The sequence below is a fragment of the Bactrocera latifrons genome, unplaced genomic scaffold (genome assembly GCF_001853355.1).
Source record: "Bactrocera latifrons isolate USDA-ARS-PBARC rearing strain unplaced genomic scaffold, ASM185335v1 scaffold_14, whole genome shotgun sequence".
NCBI lineage: Eukaryota > Metazoa > Arthropoda > Insecta > Diptera > Tephritidae > Bactrocera > Bactrocera latifrons.
Window position 1 is genome coordinate 1,403,657 of NW_017534852.1, and position 24,591 is coordinate 1,428,247.

The 24,591-nt window shown below is 34.9% G+C and overlaps 1 protein-coding gene across 2 annotated transcripts; it reads left to right on the forward strand.

The window, feature by feature from the left end:
* Window positions 1-664: 664 nt before the first annotated feature.
* On the forward strand, window positions 665-21,873 carry LOC108965366. 2 transcript variants are annotated; one of them, XM_018927713.1, is made up of 11 exons: window positions 665-737; window positions 2,016-2,162; window positions 11,326-11,528; window positions 13,135-14,251; window positions 14,310-14,438; window positions 15,515-15,620; window positions 15,684-16,480; window positions 16,557-17,235; window positions 18,306-18,496; window positions 18,572-19,044; window positions 21,649-21,873. In XM_018927713.1, exons 2-11 carry the CDS (start codon window positions 2,098-2,100, stop codon window positions 21,849-21,851), a joined length of 3,963 nt encoding a protein of 1,320 aa, XP_018783258.1. In that variant the 5' UTR covers window positions 665-737; window positions 2,016-2,097; the 3' UTR covers window positions 21,852-21,873. The 2 variants fall into 2 exon arrangements, with proteins under 2 accessions (XP_018783258.1, XP_018783260.1); XM_018927715.1 differs by lacking the exon at window positions 665-737 and adding an exon at window positions 796-906.
* Window positions 21,874-24,591: the final 2,718 nt, after the last annotated feature.

Sequence of the window (24,591 nt, forward strand, 5' to 3'; positions counted from 1 at the left end):
TTTTATTTTGTGTAACAATTTATCTATGAACTTTTTCACCGTTATACTATATATACATAAATATCTAAACTAACAGTTTTACTGCATTCAACACCTCTTGAGGTCGTTGTATCACTGTGCCACTGTGCGCCCGAAACAGTCACTGCTAATTTTTGAAAACTGTCGCAGCTATTATCAGTGACTTTTGATTACCAGTAAGAATGTCATAGGCACACAAATATTTGCCAGCTCCATGACATACACTTATACACTTATGTTTATCCACATTTATATATATAGTATGTACTTATATACATACATATATATTGTACATACGTTAAGTATGTATGTAGGTTGTTTGTGCGTGCCACTTATAAATAAATGGGTATAATATCAAGAAATTAAGAAATATGAATTTTTCGAAGCGCCAACCGATTCGCCTACAAACACTTTTTCATACTCACATAAACAAACACACATGCACACACTGACATTGTTACATGGGCAGTTGTTTTCATTATTTTCAATTTTCTCTCACCGTCGTATGGCATACCTTGCTCTCTCATTTAATAAATAGCTCCTTTTCGTTGCTCTTTGGAAAGCTTCAAGCACACATATTAAGCTCTAAAGCTTCGTATACAACATCTAAAAGTATAAGTAGTTTTTATTTTATTTTCTGCAATCAGTATGCAGTGCATTAAAATGTGAAAGACGTGAAATTAAAAAACATGTTATAATTAAATAGGAAATAATCAAATGTAATAAATTTATATTTAATATTAAAAACGTTGTAAAAATTATTATGAAAGTAGTAAAATAAATATATAGTGTTCAATAAAAAAAAGGACGAAGTGAAAAATTAAAATTTCAATGAGCGAAAATGTCAACGTTTGAGGCTCTTTTATTAAATGTACCACACAGCGATATGTATGTAGTAGCGCGTTGATTGTCGCACGGTTCCCAGCGCTCCCCTAGTGCCAAATCTTGTTGATGCTATTAATTGATTTATTAATGCGTCAATAAAATTTAGTTTACTAAAAATATATTAATTTTAGAAAAAGTGAAAATTTACTTTGCTTATGTGCATATACATACATATGTACATAGATGCAGACAGACAAATGCAAATGTATTTATGTATCGGACGAAATTTTAGTGTGTATTTCTAAATGCTTATACTTACCTATCTAAAAACGTACATACATACATACATATATAAATGTACAAGCATAGATATGTATTAAAAAATCTTCTGTTGCGTTATTAATAGAATTATTTGTGTTTTAATTTGTGATAGTGCTTAACCTGAACGAATTCAAGCGTATAAATTCAATAAGTTTAATTGAAAGTGTATTATATACATATATATATATAGTTAATGTGTAGTATATAACTTTATCTGAAATGAAAATTGCAATCAGGAAAATCCAAAGCAGAAAATATCATAATGTGTATACAAAACTGGATACTGTATGAAAAAGCAGAAAAAACAACAACTATTCATACGAGGGGGGTTGAAGGTAGAACGGAAACGCCTCTCCTCCCACAACCCACTTAATATATCTTTGTGTACATGTGTATATTCGGAGCATTATTCACTAACTCTGATATGTAATATGTATGTAAGGGGGTGCGGTGCGGGCGCTCAAACACGTGTGTGTGTGTCATATCAGAGCATGCGTTTCGCCAGCGGTCTTCCCTGACTATCCCTGAACATTTGTTGACCTGTTGTACGTGTATTATTATTTTATTTTACTTGTTTTCATCCTTCTGTTGCTAATAGGGGTGGTGATACTAAGTAATTGCTATATAAAAGATAGTACGGCAAGGTGAAAAGCAACAAAACCAACTAATATAAAGCTATTATAAAGCTAAATTTGTACATATATATATCTCGTATTATGTCAATAAATATTGTATCTGTGAGATTGCGGCTAGACCACACCAATGCGTCTTGCTTGTGAAGTGCAACGACATTAAACTCTTGCAATTGCAATTGCAATAACAATCAAATACTACTTCCTATTTATTTGCAGTTTAACTAATCGTCGCTAAAATAGCATAAGCGACATAATTGAATAAGAAAAATATCTATAAACATATAAAAATTGAGATAAAATGGGTAACGTTTGCAGTTCTGGGGATAAGAGAAAAAACGACAGCATATCAGAGAAATCAGATGAGTAAGTAAATATATCTACCATATACCCACCTGCATATAGATATTTGTTTATATTTTAAGAAATATTTATTTTACTTTGGCCGGTTAGAAGTTTGAGTCAGCCTGATTACGCCATATGGTTTTTGAAGTCACTCAAATTCATGTAACCGATATATTTTATGAAAAAGTGAACAATTTAAACAAAATTTAATCGAAAGTATATACTACTTGGACATATGACATGTGGAAATATACATATGTACATGTACATATTTGTGTGTAAATTTATCTGTTTTTTATAGGTAACTAAATATCAAATAAGCACGTCACTATCATCGAGCTTGTCGCAGAAACTTATCTCCTAATTAGCTAAGTTTATCATTTTCGGAAATGCTATAAAAATATATACAAGTATGTATTTAGTTGATCGGCTTGATCAGCTGACACGATATAGCCATGCATGTCTCTCTATCTATGCTATATAGTTTCTGACATATCGATCTCAAATTTTGCACACGTCCTCTTCTCTCCCAGATGCTGCTACGTAGGTTGCCTTTTATATTTCAGGATGAGAGATCAAAAATAAATTTTTATCATCGAAAATAGCTTTATTGTTTTTCAAAATATTCTCAATAAATACAGTGGCGGCTTCAGAGGGGAAAAATAGGCATCGCAGTACCTCGCAGAGGCACCTGTGGGTAAAAAATATTGAAAAAGTGGGGCAGGCCACGCCCGCTAGTAAGTTTAATGTACATATCTCCTAAGCCCTTACAACAAATAAATTTGCTAAGCTGGAATACTATAAGAACAAAAAAAAAAAAAAAAATTAAATTCGATGATAACCCCGCTCACTCCTCATATAACGGTACAGTTAAAATCTATTAAAATCGCGATAAATCAATAACCAAATACGCCAGAGACATTAAATTGTATCCGCGTGATTTTATGAAAGGTATTTAATGAAGCCGTGGTTAAAATTGGACAATAGGCGCGGTATCGGTACCCACTTTTTGACGAAGTCCCATATCTCGAAACCCTGCCGACCGATTTCAATGAAATATGCGACATTCGTCTGACATTTTTACGTTCTCCTTCTTCTTTATTGTTGTAGACACCGCTTATGCGGTTATAGCTCAGTTTACAATATCAATTGGAATTGGAGATTCTAAATGTTGCTACGTCCTTCGCCACCTGGTCTTTCCGACGGAGTGGAGCTCTTTCTCTCTCAAAGGTGGAGTGTTTTCATCCATTCGGACAATACGACCCAGCCAGTATAGCCGCTATCTCGCTACAGCTCATCGTTCTATTGACTGCAGTATTCGCTGTGATCAAACAAAGACCATAAATCTTCGGAAGAACCTTTCTTTCGAAAACTCGTATCGTCGGCTTCATCAGATGTTGTCATTGTCCATGCCTCTCCTCCATTTCGCAGGACGCAATCCGAAGTAGCACCTATTGGCAAGAGTTACTCTGAATTGGATTCCGAGGCTGACGAAATTATCTATGACTTTAAAGTTATGACTGTAAACAGTGATGTGGGAGCCAAGTCGCGAATGCGACTCCTGTTTGATGACAGGAGATATTTCGTCTTACCCTCGTCCACTACGAGACCCATATGCTTCATATGCTTATTAGGGACAGTGATGTCAATATCATCAGCGTACACCAGTGGTTGTACACTTTTGTAGAAGATTGTACCTTCTCTATTCTGATCTGCAGTTCCAATTATTTTCTCCAGCAGTAAATTGAAGAAGTCGAACGATAGGGATTCTGGGGTCTCCCCATTTGTGTATTTGTGGACAGAGCAAACTTAAATTGTAATCGTTGGGTACGCATCTTCGACGCCGTATTTGATTAGCTCAGCCGTCATACCATCGGCTTCCACAGCTTTACTGTTCTGCAGACGGGAACCTGCTACTAGGACTCGGGTTTACCATCTCAAGGTTTAATGTTTTCACGGCCATTCAACTCGTATGTGAAAACGTTCTGCGTATGTATAACATCAAAAATGCCTAACTTTACTTTATTTGACAATTTAGTTTTACAAAATTCGTCATGGATCATTGAGTTCAAATCATGGTCTTTACTGAATAATTTGTGTCACTCTATTACTTGTGTTCGCAATACAGTAGCCTCTCCAAAAAACTTCTGCAATATTTTTAATGATTACATAGCCGTGATTCCATTGGAAACACCCATTTAAGCGCAATCGTAGGATATTCGCCGAACATTAGAAAAGGTTGTACCAAGCTAATACAATTTTTTTAACGAAATGATTTGCGAACGCGGTTTGAATGGACCAGTCCAAGTTACTTTTAATCAGATAATATTTTCATAAAAGAAATGCGGTATTTGGCAGTCCTCTGATATCTTTATGCAACAGTCCGAAAATAGGCGAAATCGGACTGCAACCACGCCTACCTCCCACATAAAACAATTTTAAATTCCATTCGATTCAAAATTCCAGTATATAAATTAAGAAGTAATTAATATTTCGATATAAAAATTTTCGCGAATACGGACTTTGTAATATGCTACCTTATTACCAAAAATTGTCCGAATCAATCGAAAACTGTTCAAGCCCCTAAGTCCCGAATCCCAGTACTTATGTATTTTGACTCTACCGAAAATATCGCTCAATGTTTGAGATATAACAGGTGGCGTAAAAATGACCTTCCGATGTTTTTTTTTTTGTTTGTTAAATACATTTAATTTGCAATGTATTTTAGTAAATAATAAGCAAATTTGATAACAAATCCATAATTTGACATATATTTTTGATCTCATGGGAATATACAATATTACAAAATGTTCTAAATACAAATATTTAAAAAAAAAATTTAATTATACATTTAATATATTAGTCACATATGTAATTAAACATTAACTTAATTCCTAAATGGGAGATCGAGAACATGTTGTCTTTTAAGTCTAATAATTTCATTACTATCATCTAATAACATGACTGCCAAAGGATTGTCATGGTAACTTATCCTGTGCAAATATGCTGAACTAAATATTTTAATTTCATCTTTAACAAAAGGTATATTCAGGTCTGAATGAATGGCTGTATTTGTTATGAACCAAGGTGCGTTTGTAATTAATCTTAGAGTTTTCGATTGGTATCTTTGTAGAATTCCAATACTTGAATTACAAGCAGTGCCCCAAAGTTGCACACCGTATGTCCATATAGGGTTTAGTATACATTTATATAATAGTAATTTATTTTCAAGATGTAACTGCGATGTATGTCCAAGGAGCCAATAAAGTTGTTTTGTTTTTATTTTAATTGTTTATTTTTGGCTTGTATGTGCTGTTTCCAAGTTAGTCGTTTGTGCAAGTGCATGCCGAAGTATTTAACGCTATCACTTTTAGGAATAGTATTGCCATTTAAAAGCAAGGGAAGGCAGTCGCCTCGCCTTAATGTAAATAAAACGTGTACGGATTTACTCACATTTACTTTCATTTTCCAGCAATCTAACCAAGTCTGTATCTTGTTCAATTCTCTTTGCACTAAATTAGTTGCTTCAATTGGCGTCTGGCATGACGACAATAGAGCAGTGTCATCAGCATAAGTAGCAATTAATACATTTTCAGTTTCAGGAATGTCAGATGTAAAGATGGTGTATAGCACAGGGCCAAGAACGCTTCCCTGTGGTACTCCTGTATTTATGTATTTTATATCAGACGTATCGTCATTTATCTTTACATAAAACGACCTGCTTGTTAAATAGGACTTGAGGATTAGATATACATATGTACGTGAGAGGAGAATACATTTTTTAATTTATATAGTAGACCATGATGCCACGACGAAACCCAAATTGGTGTTCAGGTATCACCTTATTCTCTTTTAGTGCTGGCAATACTCTGCGCAAAAATATTTTTTCAAATATTTTGGATATAGGGTTATATATACCTATGTGATCAGGGTGACGAGTAGAGTTGAAATCCGTAAATCCATAAGAAGGTTAAGTTAGAAAAAGGGGCAAAATCGGCACACTGCCACGCCCACAAAATGGCGGAAACCGAAAACTTATTAAGTGTCATAACTAAGCCATAAATAAAGATATTAAAATGAAATTTGACACAAAGGATCGCATTAGAGAGGGGCATATTTGGACGTAATTCTTTGGGAAGTGGGCGTGGCCCCGCCCCCTACAAACTTTTTTGTACATATCTCGAAAACTGCTATAGCTATGTCAACCAAACTGTATAGAGTCGTTTCTTTTAGCCATTTCCATATACAGTTCAAAAATAGAAGAAATCGGTTAATAACCACACCCACCTCCCACAAAGGTTATGTTGAAAATCACTAAAAGTGCGTTAACCGACTAACAAAAAACGTCAGAAACACTAAATTTGACGGAAGAAATGTCAGAAGGAAGCTGCATTCAGGCTTTTTTTTTAAATTTAAAATGAGCGTGGCGTCGCGGAAGTACTAGACCGATTTCAATGAAATTCGGTTATAATATTTTCTTAACACCCTGATGACATGTACCAAATATGGGCGAAATCGGTTCACAACCACGCCTGGCATCTCGATTATCACTTTATCATGCGAGAGTATAAAATGTTCGGTGACACCCGAACTTAGCCCTTCCTTACTTGTTTTACATCAGTTTATCACATCACATTCTTGACTGATACTGTCTTTAAGAGCTACAAGAGTCTGAGGCTTGTTGACATAAACCCGCAACTTCAAAAAGGCCCACAAAAAGAAGTCTGGAGCGGTCAATTCAGGTGATCTTGCTGGCCATTGCAAATCGCCAAAACGGAAGGCCCGGAAAATCCATTCTTCAGCATATCGGTTGTGACACGCAGTGTAGCGTACCATTGTTTATTTACGTGTATTTCGCATGTGTTCACTACACAAATATCAAAACCTGTGTGCCATTAGAGGTCAATTGCAAAATGTATAGCATCTTCTGATATGAGGATTAGTTTTAAGCCACCCTGTACAATTACAATTTAGAGAGAATGCTTTCCTGATAACAGTATGACTGTGTGTCAAAAATTAGTTGAATCGTGTCAAGCCCCATATACTTGTGAACTTCCGGGTGACTTTATACTAAATACATATATCGTCCAATATGTGAGATATAATGTATCTTTTTTTCTAAAATGGATAAAATCGGGTGAAACCAAAGCGAAAAATAGATAAAATCATAATACATCCCTTAGACGTTATATACCTAATATACAATTTGAAACTTCCGATTACCCACACTCTAAGATTCTAAATATAATGATTTTCGTTTTTTAACAAACCTTACGACGAATGTGTTGTGAAGTGTGTGAGTTATACTTACAAAAGTTAATTTACAAAATCGCCAGCCTTGATCCTTACAATCACTTTTATAGTGTTTGAATCCAGTGTGGCCGACATCGTAAGAAGTGCCTGATCACACCATTATAATTGTCCGAACATGTTTAACAGTTTTATGCAATATTCCGGATTGAATTTGGTTTTACGCTGAGTTTTTATATACTAACAAGAATTAAAAAAAAAAAAAGAAAAAAAAATGAACTTCGGTTGCACCGAAGCTAAATACCCTTCACAGGTGCATTTCTGTTAGTAACTATGTGTTCAGTTTGTATGGAAGCTATATACAATAATAATCCGATCTGAACAATTTTTTCGGAGATTACATTGTTGACTTAGAAAATTATCTATACCAAATTTCGTAAATATATCTTGTGAAATGTGAAAATTTTCCATACAAGAGCCTGATTCCGATCAGAATGACCAGCTTCTTGAAGAGAAAATGACGTTTGCAAAGTTTAAAAACGATATCTTAAAAATTGGGGGACTAGTTCGTATATATACACACAGAGGGACAGGCAGACAGACATGGCTAAATCGACTCAGCTCGACATAATTACCATTTATATATATACTTTTTAGGGTCCCCAATACTTCTATCTGGGTGTTACAAACTTCGTGACAAACTTAAGGGGTTATATCTACTGGTGATTTTCAAAAAATCTATCTGTTTTTGTTTAATTTTTTGAATGTACATATATTCAAGAATATTCTCTGAAAATTTCACGTTGATCCGACTAATAGTTTCGGAGATACAACCTTGAAAAGGTGGACGTTCGACGATAGGCTGAGGGCGCAGTAATTAAAACTTTAAAGCGTTTATCTCAAAACCGTGTTTTCAGAGTTGGTGAGGAAAATTTCTCCGAAACCGCTAAACCGATCGGTTTGAAATTTTCACACAACTTACTCAGATATATTTTTCAGGAAATGATCGAAGGAATACGGTTTGGACAATAATTTCGATTTTTTAAGCCATTTTGAAGTGAAAAATTTTCATGAAAAACTGAATTTTTTTTTTTGAATAGCCGCCATTTCGTCAAAAATCAAAATTTTGACTAGACCTTCGATTATTACCAGTATTTATTTATCACAAAACTAAATATATTTGGTTTTTGGTTTTCAGATAATTTGGAACAGAGATATCTTGGTCACCACCAAGCACTTTTTTTTGGAGGTCTCTCTGCAAATCATCTACAGGAGCTAGGGGATCCGATATTTTTTTAATAAACCGCCGATTGTTAAAGTACATTAAATTCTGTTTAAGTACATGTTTTCTATTAATGTATAAAATAAAATGCCTCTTTGGAAAAAATCCACAAAAAAACGCGTTTTTTCTGCCTCGCAAGTGGATATAACCCCTTAATATACCCTGTTCAGGGTATAAAAAAATATATATGTAAAGGGTAGTTGAAAAAGTCTTTCCGTATTTTGTCAGTAGATGTCGTTGCAGTCATATATCTCCTGTGCTACCAATCATGCAATGATTAAATATAATGAAGAAATTCGCTGTATTTTGAAATTTTTGTATAGAAAAGGGAAGAATGCCACGCAAGCCACCAATGAATTTCGTGAAGTTTACGGAGACGATGCTGTATCAGTTTGTGTAGCACAACAATGGTTCGCTCTCTTCCGTTCTGGAAATTTCGATATTAAAGATGCATTCGGCTTTGGTCGACGTATCTTTGAAAAAGTCGGTGAAATTATGGGAAAGATTGACAAGGATCGTAACCTAAGGAGCCATGACATCGCTAAGGAACTTAACATTCATCATCAAACGGTTTTGAACTATTTAAAAAGGCTGGCTATAAAAAGAAGCACCATGTTTGGGTACAAGGAACCATTTCTGAATCGAATGGTAACAGGAGTGTATTTGAAAAGTGGATCAAATACGACAATAATGTGCCTGTGGTTCCTTAGTACAACAAAAAAATTCGAGTTCGTACATGGGCGTAATCGGACTACTGACACGCCCACAAATCGCCATTAGCCGAAAACCTATAAAATGCCATAACCAAGCACTTAATTAAGATATAAAGCTGTAATTGGCACAGGGAATCACAGTAGCAAGGAGCACACATGGGCAAAAGAATTTTAAAGAGTGGGAATGGCTCCGCCCTCTAATAAGTTTAAAGTTTATATCTCCTAAAAGACTAAAGCTACAACAATAAAATTCGCCTACCACGATACTGTTCAAAACTACTAAAAGCGCGATAAATCAATAACTAAATGCGCCAAAAACTTTAAAATTTGCCACAGTGTCGGGATGATAACTTTATAGTAAAAATTGGATGATGGGCGTGGCAGCCTGTACCTTTTGATGAGATCCCATATCTCGAGACCTGACTGACCGATTTCAACAAAATTTGGTATGTGGCATATTAATATGTTACCTTGAGAAAATGGGCGAAATCGGACGACAACCACGCCTACTTCCCATAAAGCACAATTTTAGATTCCACTTGATTTGTTCACTTTCCAGAACAGATAGCAAGAAGCAATTGACGGAACGAGAAAAACCTTTGCACGAATAATGCCTTTAGTGTATGCCAGCCTTAGGACCAAAAATTCTTCAAAGCCAACAAAAACTGTTTAAGCCCCTAGGTTTTGAATATTTTGACCTCAGTATCTAAAGTGGTTTTTCAATGTGTGAGATATAGAACGCAAATTCAGGGATAGTACTTATATGGCAATAGTATGTGTGTATGTCAAAAATGGGTCGAATCGGACCAATACTTCTCTTAGCCACATATACCTAATATAAAGAATTTCGATCTCCCGGTGACTTTGTACCGCACATATCATAAAAGAGTTAAAATATACAGAAAGTGTTTCACTCACAACAGTGCGCCTTTGTGCCTAAAATAGATAAATCAGGATTTTCGAACATCCGGCTGACTTTACTTTATATGATTGGAAATATAGATAAAAACGGGTAGATACTACCTCAACTCCTTTATACTACATACAACAGGGTGGCGCAAAAGTAATACTCCTATCAGAAGATGCTATAAATTTTGCAATTGACCTCTAATGTCAGTTCTGTTTTGACATTTGTGTAGTAAACACATGCGAAATACACTTAAATAAACAATGGTACGCGGGTTATTGGTGACTATTTATTTGACGAATAATCGGTTGGTGACCTTGGCACAAGGTGAATTTCGTCGCAGATTTCCTGGCCGTCCGACGCCTACTGGTGAAACACTGTCACGGTTAGCCGCTCGCCTCGAAGAGACTGGCACAATACGAGATGCTGCCAGGCGTGACAGACTCCGGAGTAGCCGTTCTGCAGCGTTTTACAGCGAATTTTGAGACGGTACATCAGCTGTTAGCTGCTGACCGCCAATCGCGTCTAACATACGCTCAAGCTATCCTTAATCACCACCAAGATTAAGATGATTTTTCATTAAAAATAATCATGAGTGATGAGGGCTCAAATGACAGTCAACTGTGGTGGGGGTCATTTACATGATATCATACTCTCGACTTGATATAAAAAATTTAAAAGACCAAATAAAAATAATCCACAAGCAGAATCAAAGTTTTTAAATTTTTTTTTTTTAATTACAGCGGAATATAAACGGAAGGTTATTTTTGCGCCGTAATATTTTATACCATATAGTTTCTGTGATTCTTGTAAATTGCAAGAGTATAAAATGTTCGGTGCACATAGCCTTTAATTTCTTGTTTCTTATTTTTTTATTATAAAATGTTAATTCAGAACATCCTTAATATATAATTTTACATAGGCACACACTTGATTGCATGAATATGCACTCGCACAACATGCTTGAGTGAATAAAGTGAATTTATGAAGAAGAAAAAATGACATTACTTTCAATTTCGAATCATTTTGCAGTTCCTCACCGTACCAAGAAACCAATAAAAAGGAAATTCAATTAGCATCGGTTGGGAATAATAGTGAAAAACTTGCGCCTTTGGCCGATCCAGAGCCAGTGCCACCAGATGTGTCCTTTGCAGCAGCCGCACAAAATGAAGCACAACAAACGCCCAACGAAGCCAATAAAGATGTTATCAAAGGCAATCAATGCTTGGAGAAGGGTATGTTATTAATTATTATGATTAATGCGTACACATAATAAACGAACATATGGTATGACATGCATAAACTGTGATTTAAATTAGTTCAAATATTAGGAAACATAACTTCGTTAACTCTGAACAACGAATATACTGGCATTGATTTTTGTTTTTTTATATTTCACTATGAAATTGTGAAGATATCTCGTTATATACTATACGTATATATTTAATACATTTTATATACCGTGACCTCCTAGTCTTAATACCAATAAATTTTCATAAAAAAATGTATCTCTTAAGCCCGAAACATGTCTCTAAATTTGCTTTCGACCTCCATACTGCGAAATAAACAAACGGGTGACGTCAAAGTCACTGTTATTTCAAAAGATATTTCAGTATTTAGGGAGTTGGAAAGTGATGAAACGAAGATGCATCTCCAAAAAGAATTTGTCTAAGTTTCTCAAGCAGACTCGATTCGACGAGGTCATTTTGTTGAGTAACTGAATAGGACCTTGACGTAAAAATTCTTTCTAATATATCATACTGGTTTATAAGAAGTTTCTTAAAGATAATATGTGAAGGTTCACAAACCTAGAAATGAATATATATACAAACATGTTATTCATGGATACAAGCTGCTTTTGACTCAGTGTGGCATGATGGCCTCCTTAATAGAATTAATCACTTTAACTTTCCGATTGAATTGACTAAGGTTCATATTGGTAGTAGCCAGTCATATCTCGAAATCCTAGCTGCTTGTCCGCAAAGCGCTTATTTTGTCCACTTTGTTGTACAATATATGTATGTGGTATACTGCAGGTTTTCCCCAATTAAATGAATGCACTACATCAATACAGAGTTTGTCCGGAAAGTAATAGGACTGAGTCGATTTAAAAAAATCTTTTGAACCAATCGTTACAATTCTTTAAAAAAATTCAAAATAGGCTCCCTCTGCGTCGATGCAGTGCTGTCAGCGCGATTTCCAAGCATTGATGGCGTCAAGGAAAGCATTCTCCGGAATAGCCTTGAGAGCCGAGATGTATGTTGCTTGGATCCCCTTTCATCGGCCTTTTCAGCCAAGGAAACAAAAAAATCCGTGAGGGCCACATCTGGGCAGTAAGGCGGCGTTGGGATGCAGACCTTGGCGTTGATGGTTTGCCCAGGAGGAACAAATTCATGGTGGATGTTGTCTTGACGTCAAAGAAAGCAAATAGCATAATTTTCACTTTGGATTTGCTCATTCAACAGCGACCTCTTCACGTCCCTCCAAAAAGGCCTGGTGCCACCACTCAAGGAAAACACGCCACTTCTTGGTAAAGCAATATCTGGGTAAGCAAGCCTGCTTGATCGTATCAAACGTCTCTGTCGCAGATTTGCCAAGCTGCACACAGAATTTAATCGCGTACCTCTGCTCTAACGAACGCTTCAAATCAGTCCTATTACTTCCGGAAAAACTTTTATTGTCATAATTAAGTTTATATCATAATAATCATTTTATAATTAGCTAGATAAGACCATTATGACTAAACTGTTATCTTAATTATTAGTCGGCACCACATTTGTATACTTTAATTAGTCTATAAACAAATAAATAAATATGCACATATATTTATTTCTTTCATAGAGTCTGAAACTACTACACCACAAGCTTTGAATGCACCTTGCGATATTTCAAATCAGAAAACTGCACCCAACAATTTAGCTATACTTCAAGGAAAACCTCCGCCCGGACGTAAAATCGAAAGGGATAAAAAAATTGTGATTTATATTTTAGCGAATAATAGTTCCGAGTACAAAAAACACAAACGTGTTATACATAGCCTATTCAAACAGTTTGTCACAAAATGCCAAAGCAAAGGTTTTGATTTCTTAATTTCGGATGTGCATGAAAACGATGTCGGGGCCAAGAAAGACTTCGGTAAATTACTTGAAGTTAAGCGCTGGACGCAAAGCCCACAAGAAGCACAAGGAGGACATGAAGAGGCTGCAAATTGCTTATCGGAAATTTCCCGACACAATTCCACCGCATATATTATACCAGTACTATTTCTGGGCTCATCACTCGGCACACCTATGTTGCCATTGACTATTGAAAGTCAAGATTTTACTTCGGTGTTAAGTGTGGCCAGTGAGGAGGAGAAAATACTTTTGGAGAAATGGTACACAATAGACAATTCATATCAGCCCATGTGTCATCGTTTGTATACCCAACAAATTGATACATATTCCACCGAAGTTAACGATGAATTGAATCATTTGTTGGAAGTATTACTTCGCCTATTTTCCGATGATTTAAAAGACTCATATTTAACAACCGTAGTTGAACAAGAGATTAATAACACGGTACTTATAAGTCAAGAGCACGCCAAGCGTTGCATATGGATACAGACTGGTGCACAATATACAAAACTACCCGAAAATGCCTCGCAATTAGATGCAGAAGTTTTAAGACGAATCACCAAAGTATATACTGAGTTAAAAATGCATCTTTCTGAGAAAAATCTCATTCGAATTTTACCCACTATGAATATTTTGGACGAAGAACTGACAGCCGTTATTGAAAATTTACTGGATAAATCGATAACGTCAATTTTTGAAGAACATCAAAATAAAAACAGTATACCTTATAACACTAATGGTGTGGATATGGTCCTTTTAGAAGAAGTACACCTCATTGCACATTACTCCAAGATATTGGCTCAAAATTCAGCCAATTTTGATATTATGAATGATGTGAAAAGGTAAAGTGTAATTTTTTACTTGATTTTTTCCATATTATTAAATATTTCTTTTCCACAGATACCTTAAAGACAACACACAATGGCCCTTAATAATATCAGGAGCCAGTGGCTGTGGGAAGAGTGTGTTAGCTTCTAAGATAATGGAAAATGTTCAAAGATGGAAACCAGATGCCCAATTTATATTGAGGTGAGATTCGATATATAGATATATGTATATAGTTTTACCGAAATGAACCGAAAGTAAAATTCGATTGTAAATATGATTTGACTTAAGATTGAAATTGAGGTGTTAAGAAAATAAGGGTTATTTACAAGAAGAAAACGACACACAAGACTATATGTTTTTTTTTCATACGAATATATCTGTTCTCTTGAGTTAAAACCTATGAATGTAAGGGGTTTTTCAACAAGAGCGCTACAGAAGTCAAAAATTGGGTTCAGCGTCTGGACATCTGCAAGCGTTCCCGTGGTGACTATGTAAAAGAAGTCGAGTTCCATACATAATGGCATCGAATGTACTTTCACAGGAATAAACAATTTCAGTGATATCCCAAACTGTTTTTGTAGCGCTCCTATCGAAACACCCGCTCTGAAAGTTGAGGCCACTGACTTCGAATTTCGCCAGTCAATTTTAATAATTTCGACTCATTATTGGATCGTATATCTTTTCATGATGAAATGGCAATCCTTACTGAAGAAAATTGTCAAAAAAAGCGGGTAAAAAAATGACATCGTTTGCTGTCCCTATCGGTCTACTTTTGCAGTTCCTTATTGAAAACACCTATACTTATTGGATGAAAAATCTTTCATATGGAAATAATTAGTTGCATGAACTAATTAAATAATTATACTGAAATAGGTCAGCAAATTAAAACCCAGTGGCAACGCTTCAAGTCGCAAGGTTTCGGATATGGTACCTATTGATTAGCTGATCAGTAACTCTTCAGCATTAAGCCTTTAGAACACCGATGAGACCCTTTTTAAATATTTTTCGGATATCATGAGAATGATTGAACGAAATAATTAACGATTTATGTAATTTACCCAGTCTTCTAGTAGAAGTTTTAAAAGACCTCGATCATATTCATTAAATACAAGTATGTATCAGTTGTTTGGTAAACACCCATTATCACATGGATTAGAAGCTCAAAAAAGTTTATTTGGATATTTTTGTTTATCTTGTGTGAATGAAAAAACTATTTCTCTCTCTATTATTAAGAATTGTCTATTTTTTCAACAAGCATTATGAATGTACTTTTTCAGATTTGCGAACTTAACAGTCCGATCATCCGATCTAACATCCTTACTGGGCTCCATAACAGATCAATTGTCGGTTTTAGTTAACGGCTCGCAATGTAATTGTGATCACGTAAGTTTTTGACAAGCCTTTAAGGAGGATAAGAGTACAATATTTTATATATTTTTATTTCAGTCCATAGAAGGTTATTCAACTGTACTGAAGGAACTGTTGGAAAACAAGGACTTTTTCGTAATCATTATAATCGATTCGTTGGATGATATAACGCAAGATGAAACTTTAAATTGGTTGCCATTACATTTGAACAACACCTCGAAAGTGATACTGACCATAACCGAAGCAGATAATAAAGAGGAAACGCCAATGTTGACAAACTTGTGTGAGCTCGGCATACCTAACAAGTGTTTCATAAAGATGAAACAATTTACCGAACGACAATGGAATGATATCCTCAGTTCCGGTGGTAGTGAATTTTACGCGTCCAATGGTGCACTCAAGTTACCCGATGAATGGAAACTATTGCGTGGTAAAACACCGTTACACGCCAAATCACTATGGTGGTTAGCTTGGCTGTCACACATGTCCATTAGTATAACCGATATATCGGATGTGTTAGATAAAATGTTGCAGATTTTGGAGAGCAAATTTCAAACGGAACACGTCGAGTTAATGCTGTTGATTGTGGCCGTATCCGAGTGGGGCATACGCGAAAGCGACTGTTTGGGTATTTTTCAAAAGCAAACACAATTAGAAGCGCAGGTCGCTTTTAAGATATGGTCGAAATTTTGCTGGTTAATGGGTCCAATGCTGTTATTTTTACAAAATATTCGTATAGCTGATAAAAAGTTTAGAAATGCTGTTTTCAAGAGGTATGCACACAAAAGGTGGCTGGTACACAAAACAATACGTGACTACTTCGATCGTCAACAGAGCATACTGCCAAATTCAACCGGAAATGGCCATTTAACAAAGTAAGCGAAGATTTTACGCTCTTTAAATACTTTTTTCCGAACTCTAATGCTACCTTTTTAATTTCTACATTTACAGTTACAATTATCAAAAGTACTTAAAACTGCCTTATCATCATTTTTGTGCCATAGTTGAAGATAATGCAACAACCGAAAAAATTGAAATGCTCTTCAACTGTTTCTACTTTACCGATCTTCAGTGGATTGCCGACAAAGTTCACTCTAACGGTCCAGCGTATTTAATGCATGATATATTAGTTTCGGAGAAACTTGCTAAATCTACCGAACAATCGTGGATTCATATAACATTTTTAAAAGATTTTTTAAAAACTTACATGCGCGAACTAAATTATGATGGCCATCAATTTTTCACCTTAATTAAATATTATCTGAAAGTACGTGTACGCGACGATGTAACGTTAAAAGATGATGAAAAGATACGTTCGTGGTTAGAGTTCACCAATGAAATAGAAATACCATTTATGGAGATATTGAATAATACATTGGGTTCGGACGATCACGCCTCGACTAGCAGTTATGATGTGTTGGTCAATTTGCCACAAAAGGGTTACTATGTGGCCTCAATATGTACCGAACGTGAGGAAATATGTATATGGGACGTGCAGAGTTGTTCACGTGTACGACAATTGTTAGGTATATCGCAGCCCACTTCTATGTGTCCTGTCGGTAGTTATGAAGCAGCTGTGTTATGTCGGCGAGAAATTAAAGTAATCAATCTGGATGAGGGAAAATATAAGGTAAATTCCAATTTAATGACTATTGAATGAATTTCTATACTATAAAGGTATGGTAAATAGGCTCAACAAGAAAATACGTTAACTTCAACTGCGCCTAAGCTATAACACGCTTCACAAATATTAATTCTTTACAAATGTGTGAAAAATCTCAGGTCGACACCTCAGACTCTCCGACATTTCCTTTTCGGTGTGGAAAAATTAATATACTCGCTTCAGGGTATAACCAAAAACCAATTAGATCTTTGAAATTCAGTTTTCTACTTTTAGGAAAGTAGTATCTGCGGCTGATGAGTTGTTGAAGCATTAACTTTGCAAACTACCCGCCTTCAACAGGTTGCGATGGAATATCTTCCACGACTCGTAATCTTCAATCTAAAATTCGGCAGGTAGTGTGGAAAACTATAAGAATTTTATGGAATCCAACGAGATGTAGAATGGTGCTTAGTTAGCGCATTTGTGCGAACTCCCTTTTCAACCAACCAAATATAGATAATTTTTAAGAAGAGCCATTGAAAACACAAAATGTGTAAGTGGCTGGCTATGATCAAAGCAAAATACGGTTTTCCTACACATAATTACAAATACGATCATTGACAAGAGTCGTACTTCCTCTGGTCGAATATTGAGAGTAAGACGTCTCAAGATGTTGTAAATGTAGTTGAGCTTTCATAACTCGAACTTTTATAACTTGAAGTTCTCCATAACTCGAACTCTTGAAGTGGCAATAGAGGTCAACTTTCAAACACATTTCCTTCCATAAATCGAGGTCTCTCAAACTCGAAGTTTTGTGTGGATTATATCTTTGAAATTCAGTTCGAGTTGGGACATCCAATTGTTTTTCATTTAAATGATAAGTAATGAAGGTAAATAAGTCATAAGTATGTCGAGAGTTCAATGCTCTGTGCAAAGGCAATAATCTCTTGCAAATAAAACAAAACTATGAAATGAATGCATTGAGATTCAATTAGATAACTCGAATATAGGAATCAATTCATTGCCAAAATACGAATTTCTTTTAATTATTTAATATATTTTAGCGCTAATATTCACATACATTCTCATATTTTTAGATAACTTTGAAAGGTGTTATGAATCAGAAAATGCCATATTTTGGTTTACATGATCAAAATCACGTTGTTTGCTTATCACGCAATCGCATGTATGTGCATCTTATGAATTTAGAGTCTGGAGACTGTGTTATGACTTTTAAAGCTGGCGAAGATCGATTCCTTAATTCGCTTTTAGTCTCCGGTGATGGACGGTAAGATAAAACATATTACTTTTCTATACATAGAAAAGTTCAAAAACAATACATATGTATATTTTTTTGCTCTAGTATACTTGTTTGCGGCGATGAAACACAAAAACCATTTCCGCTTTTGGTTTGGCATCTGTCACAGAAGAAGCTTCTCTACGATTTGCGCATTCCACATCATGATTTTATAACCTCGCTATCGGCTATTACATATGAGGGCTCATATGTGTGCGTTGTGGCCAAAGAGTTAAATGAACCGACACCGAATTTTATTGTCGTATATGATTTACAAAGCGGTACTTTGTTTAAAAAATGGAAACCAGCCTGTAATACAGTTTCTTTGGCGATATCACAATCGAATGCATGCGTCATAGCTGGTTTAGAAGATGCGAAAATATTAATTTGGGATTTGATAACGGGCAATTGTCGTTCAACATTGGTTGGTCATAATGCACCGGTGACATTCTTAAAATTAGATCCATTAGGAAAAGTATTGCTGTCACGTGATAAGGAAGGACGTGATAACTCCATACGCGTATGGGAATTGAATACAGGTAATGCGAAAAGTTAATCTCATATTTTATATATATATATGTATATATATATCCATATTAGAGTGACTGCACTTAAGTACAATTTTATTGAATACATATAATTTTAGAACATTGATAATTTCCCTAAACGTCGAAATTGTCTGGAAATTGGTAGATAGAAAAATCTCAGCGCTTCCGTATTAACTGTTCTACTTTGTCGAGGGCAAGGATGAAACTCTTTCTTTTTCGCGGCCTAAATCAATTGTTTGGCATTGAAAGACTAAACAAGCCTTAGCAATTTTGTGATAGCTTCTGGTTGTTTCGTTCATAGAGAACTTTCATTTTAGATATTAAGGTAAAGGACGTGACTGAAAGTGCCATATTACCTAAGAGAACCAAAAATTGTAATATAGAATAGCTAACTTAACATCACTAAAAATCATAACTGATTTGACGCATAGAATTATGAAACAATAAACTGGTGTCAAGGGTTCACAGCAATACAAACGATTATTCCTCGGATGAGTAAAGAATCAAAACAAACTATTACCAGAAATGAGAGTTTCCAAAAGGGAAAGCATTACACGAGTAAAACCTTCAGAATTTCATAACTATACTGTAAATCCGTAACCGTTTTAAGATACCTGAAATTTGAAGTTACTGTTGAATGTTGAATGAAAAAAAAACTCTTCTGCTGCTTATGTCATCACAACCTATTGAATTTTGGGTAAATTCTTGGTTTTCGAAATTAGAAATTAATATTTATTTTCAAAAGTTTTGACAATCAACAATGGCTTTTATATCGAAACATACTATGATATGAAGAATTCAGAAAATGTTTTTAGCTATCCTCTATATCAGACCTGCCTAATTTGAGCGTTTATTGATTGCCCATCTGAAGCTTTAAATCTTGCCATATTTATATCAAATTTCAATAGATTCAAGTTTATTTTTGACACTCTGTTCTGATATGAGCTGTATTCAAACTTGAGAACGGCCAAGATCTAGATTATAAGACGGGTGATTCAAAACTTCACAGTCGCTGTTTTCCAAATAGTTTGTAACCGTCTTACTGGAAAATTATTGCCTCGTATACAGTCGTAAATTAAACGCATTTTTTTAGCGTTCCCCATTCGTTTTTTAACCCGATTTAAAAAGCTCATAACACAGGACGTCCTTATGATCCCACCAATACAAAGTAGCATGGATATTCGCTTTTGCCGTTGATTTGGCTGGTTAGCTTGGTTTCACATATGATATTTAGGTTTATGATTGTCGATGTTGAATCTATTACATTTTTCAACACCAGTCACAAACCGATGACTCAATCACTTTTCAACGTCTCTTGGTTTGAATTCATTCGAAACCGATATACTTGCTCAATATAACCGACTGCTTTTAAAACTTTATGAAATGGCGGCTTGAGTGGCTTTTTTATGTTTGTCAACAAGCTTCACTTCTTCTTTGGCCGTTCAGGCCTTTTTTTGGTATTTCAAACCAAAATCCCCCTTTGTAAAACGTACAAAACTCTTTTGGCATGTTCGCTCAGCTAGAGCATGTTCGCCATAAATTTCGGCAGAAGTTGAACTCCCCACAAAATTATCTCTTCAGGTATTCAGGTACAAAGTTCGACTTATTTTAGTAAAATAAATTAAATTTATTGAAAAGATCCTGGCATGCATCCTTACAAGATCAAATTGATACCAGAACGGAAGCCTCTTGACAACAGCTTGAAAATAATCCGAATTTTCATCGAAAAGTCATCTTCAGTGATGAGGTTCTTTTTTGGTCCATGAGTCACCATTGCCTCCCGAAAAAATTACGACTTGGTTCGGTTAATGGGCCGGGGGCGTCATTGGGTCGTTCATTTTCCGTGTCATCAAGACCCACACGTTACTGTCAATGGAAATCGCTACCTCTCAATGAGAACCGAATATTTTCGGCCCGAATTGAATGATATGGACTTGGACAATACATAAGTGCTTCCAACAGCCACACAGCGAATATCAGAATTGATTTATTGAAAACCAAGTTTGGTGAACATGTTATCTTACAAAATGGCCCAGTCAATTGGCCGCCTTGCGAATTAACGCCGTTAGACTATTTCCTATGTGGCTACATCAAGTCTGTGGTCTATGCTAACGAACCTGAAATTGCAGCAGCACCTTCCGATTTACATATGCTTGAAAATCGTCGAAAAGTTGGTTCAGCGTCTAGGCTTCTGCAAGCGTGCCTGTGGTGGCCGTCCAAATTGAATCGCGTTCCATACATAATGCCATCAGATTTACTTTCACAGGAATAAAGAATTTCATTAAAAAAAAAAACTTTTGTAGCGCTCTTATTGAAAAATCCGTTACATATGGTATATTGAAAAAGACGAACAAGGACTGTATAATTCGAACGCATGTTCGCAATATTGGAACAAAGGAATAACAATCAAGGAAAATATGTGAATAACGTGTAAATTCTAAATTTTATTTCTGTACAGCATTAGAGTTCTAATACAAATTTTTCAGCATTTAATTAATTTACACTGATGGCGAATTTTCCTACTTTAATTATTATTATCATTAATTATTTATGTTCAGTTACTAATAATGCAAATATTTTAATGTATATTTCCAGGTAATTCACTATCCGTTTACAAACCACCCGGCCAAATAACAGCATGTGAGATACTTCCAAATGGTGCATTTGTAGTCGTAGCATTGAAGAACAGTACTGAACTATTGACTTTGGCTTTAAAAAATTATGGAGAAGCTCCAGACGATAATTGTTACTTGTATGGCAATCAGGATAACCAAAATAAAACTTTTAATCTTAATTAATTATTTATAATAAGTATTTCAAAGTTAATAATTTAAGTAATATATTATTTTTTAAAATTTAATTATGTGTCTTCATAGGTATTATTTAAAAATAAAAAATAAAAAACAAAAAAACAGAAGCTAAAACAAAAATTAAGAAACTTTAGTAAGCACTTAAGCTTGTACAAAATATTGTTACATTCTTACACTAAGAAAAACAAAATGAAAACAAGACATCTGCATAAATATTTGAGCATTATGTATTTTCGAATTGTAAAAACAAAAACAAAAAAGACGTTTGAAGAGTCCAATTGAAATTCAATTTACAGCATCACGTTATTTTACTTGGAATAACTTTGAATTCTAAAGAGCACTTAACTAAATAAAGCAAAATCAGACTCTTCAGCAACTAGAAATTAAATTCTTGCAAGACAATTTAGATTTTATTGTGTTTAAGTAAAACAAACTTTAAGCGCAAAAATAACAATTTTGCATATTTGCAAAGAATTTTTCTATGTGGTCCATTATTTATTAATTATTAAGTTAGTGACATTTGCATGTAATGAATGTATGTATGTATGTGTACATAATAGCAATTCAATAAAATGTCGCTACTAGTCATGTAAATCTTAAGCAAAATGTAACAAAAACTAAAACGGAATATGCATACATATTCATGTATACATACATATATGTATGTATGTAGGTTCATTGACTGTGTTCATATCTGGCCCGAAGTTTTGAAGTCTAGAATTTCATTATCGTTTGGATTTGTTTTTAGGCAATCACAAATTAAAAACAAAAGTATAAGAAATTAAACAAATTTATTGGTATAAAGACCTAGTGGTAAAAAAAACTCGCAGACTTAAAATCACCGATTGAATACAACTTTTTTTTTTATGTTTTAATATGCATATGTATGCATATGTGTATGTATGTGTAATTATTTATATAGTTCTCTAAGTCTTAAGAACAATTGTCATTTTTAAGTTCTTAAACATAGTTTAAATAAAAAAATTACTATTAATGAATTATTAAGACCAATAACTGAATAAAATCACTCGAAGCTATTCTCAAAATAAAAATATAAAAAATACGGATTTTAATATAAACTGCGCGCGCAAATAGAAACCATAAAAACATTTTTCTTAGATTAGTACATTCTTTTTTATGTTGTTATGAAGTTTGATGTCAATTCTCAATTAGTGTGTATTTTGCAGCTGTTTTTAGGACGCGAAGAAGAGTCTACTTTATCACGAGCATAAATATTTGAATGGCACAAAGCTCTTGGCGTGAAAGTCGTAAAGTCATCGAAAACTTACTTACTATGCGAGTCGTCAATTCCCCACGGATCGACTCAACACATTTTAGTTAATTTTTTGGGTATGTAGCACGTCAATGCTAGCAAAGTTTTTGAATGGAAACCTTTGTTATTTGATAAAATATCTTCACAAAATTTGGCATGGATAATTGTCCAAGCCAATAGTGCACATATTGTTCAGATCAGACCACAATATCTTATATTATACTAGCTTTCGCCACGGCTGCAATCGCCCGCTCGCTCGCTTAAAATTTATATTTTAATGATTTTGTGTATTTACAATCCATTCGTATTCAGTTACCACTCAAAAAACGCATTTTCGTTAGTAGGAAACAAACAGTCGTCGCACTCGCAACTAGGGTCCCACGTCACTGTTGACAGTCATAACTTCGAAGATAATTTCGAATATCTTAGAAGCATTAACAACAACAACAATTTCAGGCGCGAAATGCAGTGCATCATAACTCTTGCCAACAGGCGCTACTTTGGACTGAGTAGGCAATTGAGAAGTAAAGTCCTTTCTCGACGAACAAAAACCAAATTCTATAAGTCACTCAATATTTCCTGCACTTACAACAACTGATGAGTTGACGTTACGAGTTTTCGAGAGAAACATTTTTCTTAAGATTTATGGTCCTTAGCGCATTGGCCACGGCGAATACCGCAGTCAATGAAACGATCAGTTGTACAAGATATACGACGCCATTGACACACATACATACGTGTAGTTCAGCGGCTACGTTGGCACATAGCGTCCGAATAGATGGAATCAACCACCACTAAGAATATTCAACGTAGTTCCCGCCGAGGGAAGCAGAGGAAGAGGAAGACCTCCACTCCGTTGGAACTACCAGGTGGAGAAGGACCTGGACACTCTTGGAATTTCCAATAAGCACCAAATAGCCAATAAGAAGAAGAATGACATAGCATTAATATTTTTTTAACTCATTGTTTTCATATTCAAATGGAAAAATGAAGGCGTATAATGTTAGAATATGGAGACTAAATTAAATATGGACCAAAACGTAATCATCTTTTACATTTACTAAGTGAGGGGTATAATACATACGAAGAAGATAAGAAAATCGAAAACGGATATACTCTGATTTCTTTTGCCTATAGAAGGCAAATATTTAGTTCCTTAATTCATGGTCTACGTCTATTTAACATTAGCTCACTTTGTATAGTATGTATTTATCAGCATTTTTCTATATTTATAACTGTTGAAAACAAACGTTTTTTTTTTAATATTACTTTGCTCATACACATCCACTCAAATTGGCTTGCAGAATCAAATCGTCTCTACTATTTTACAAGATATTTTATACACCACAGTATGGTGACTTCCTCGCTGCGTTTGATTTTTACACAACTTACTATTTACTTCTTCTTGATTGGCGTAGTTACCGCTTACGCGATTATAGCCGAGTTAACAACAGC

Bases quoted from the DNA above. Each gene is read 5' to 3' on its own strand.
- LOC108965366 (XM_018927713.1), top strand. From the start codon at position 2,098: ATGGGTAACGTTTGCAGTTCTGGGGATAAGAGAAAAAACGACAGCATA. The intron at 11,529-13,134 runs GTATGTTATTAA...TTTCTTTCATAG, and splicing joins CAATCAATGCTTGGAGAAGG to AGTCTGAAACTACTACACCA. The intron at 16,481-16,556 runs GTAAGCGAAGAT...CTACATTTACAG, and splicing joins GGAAATGGCCATTTAACAAA to TTACAATTATCAAAAGTACT.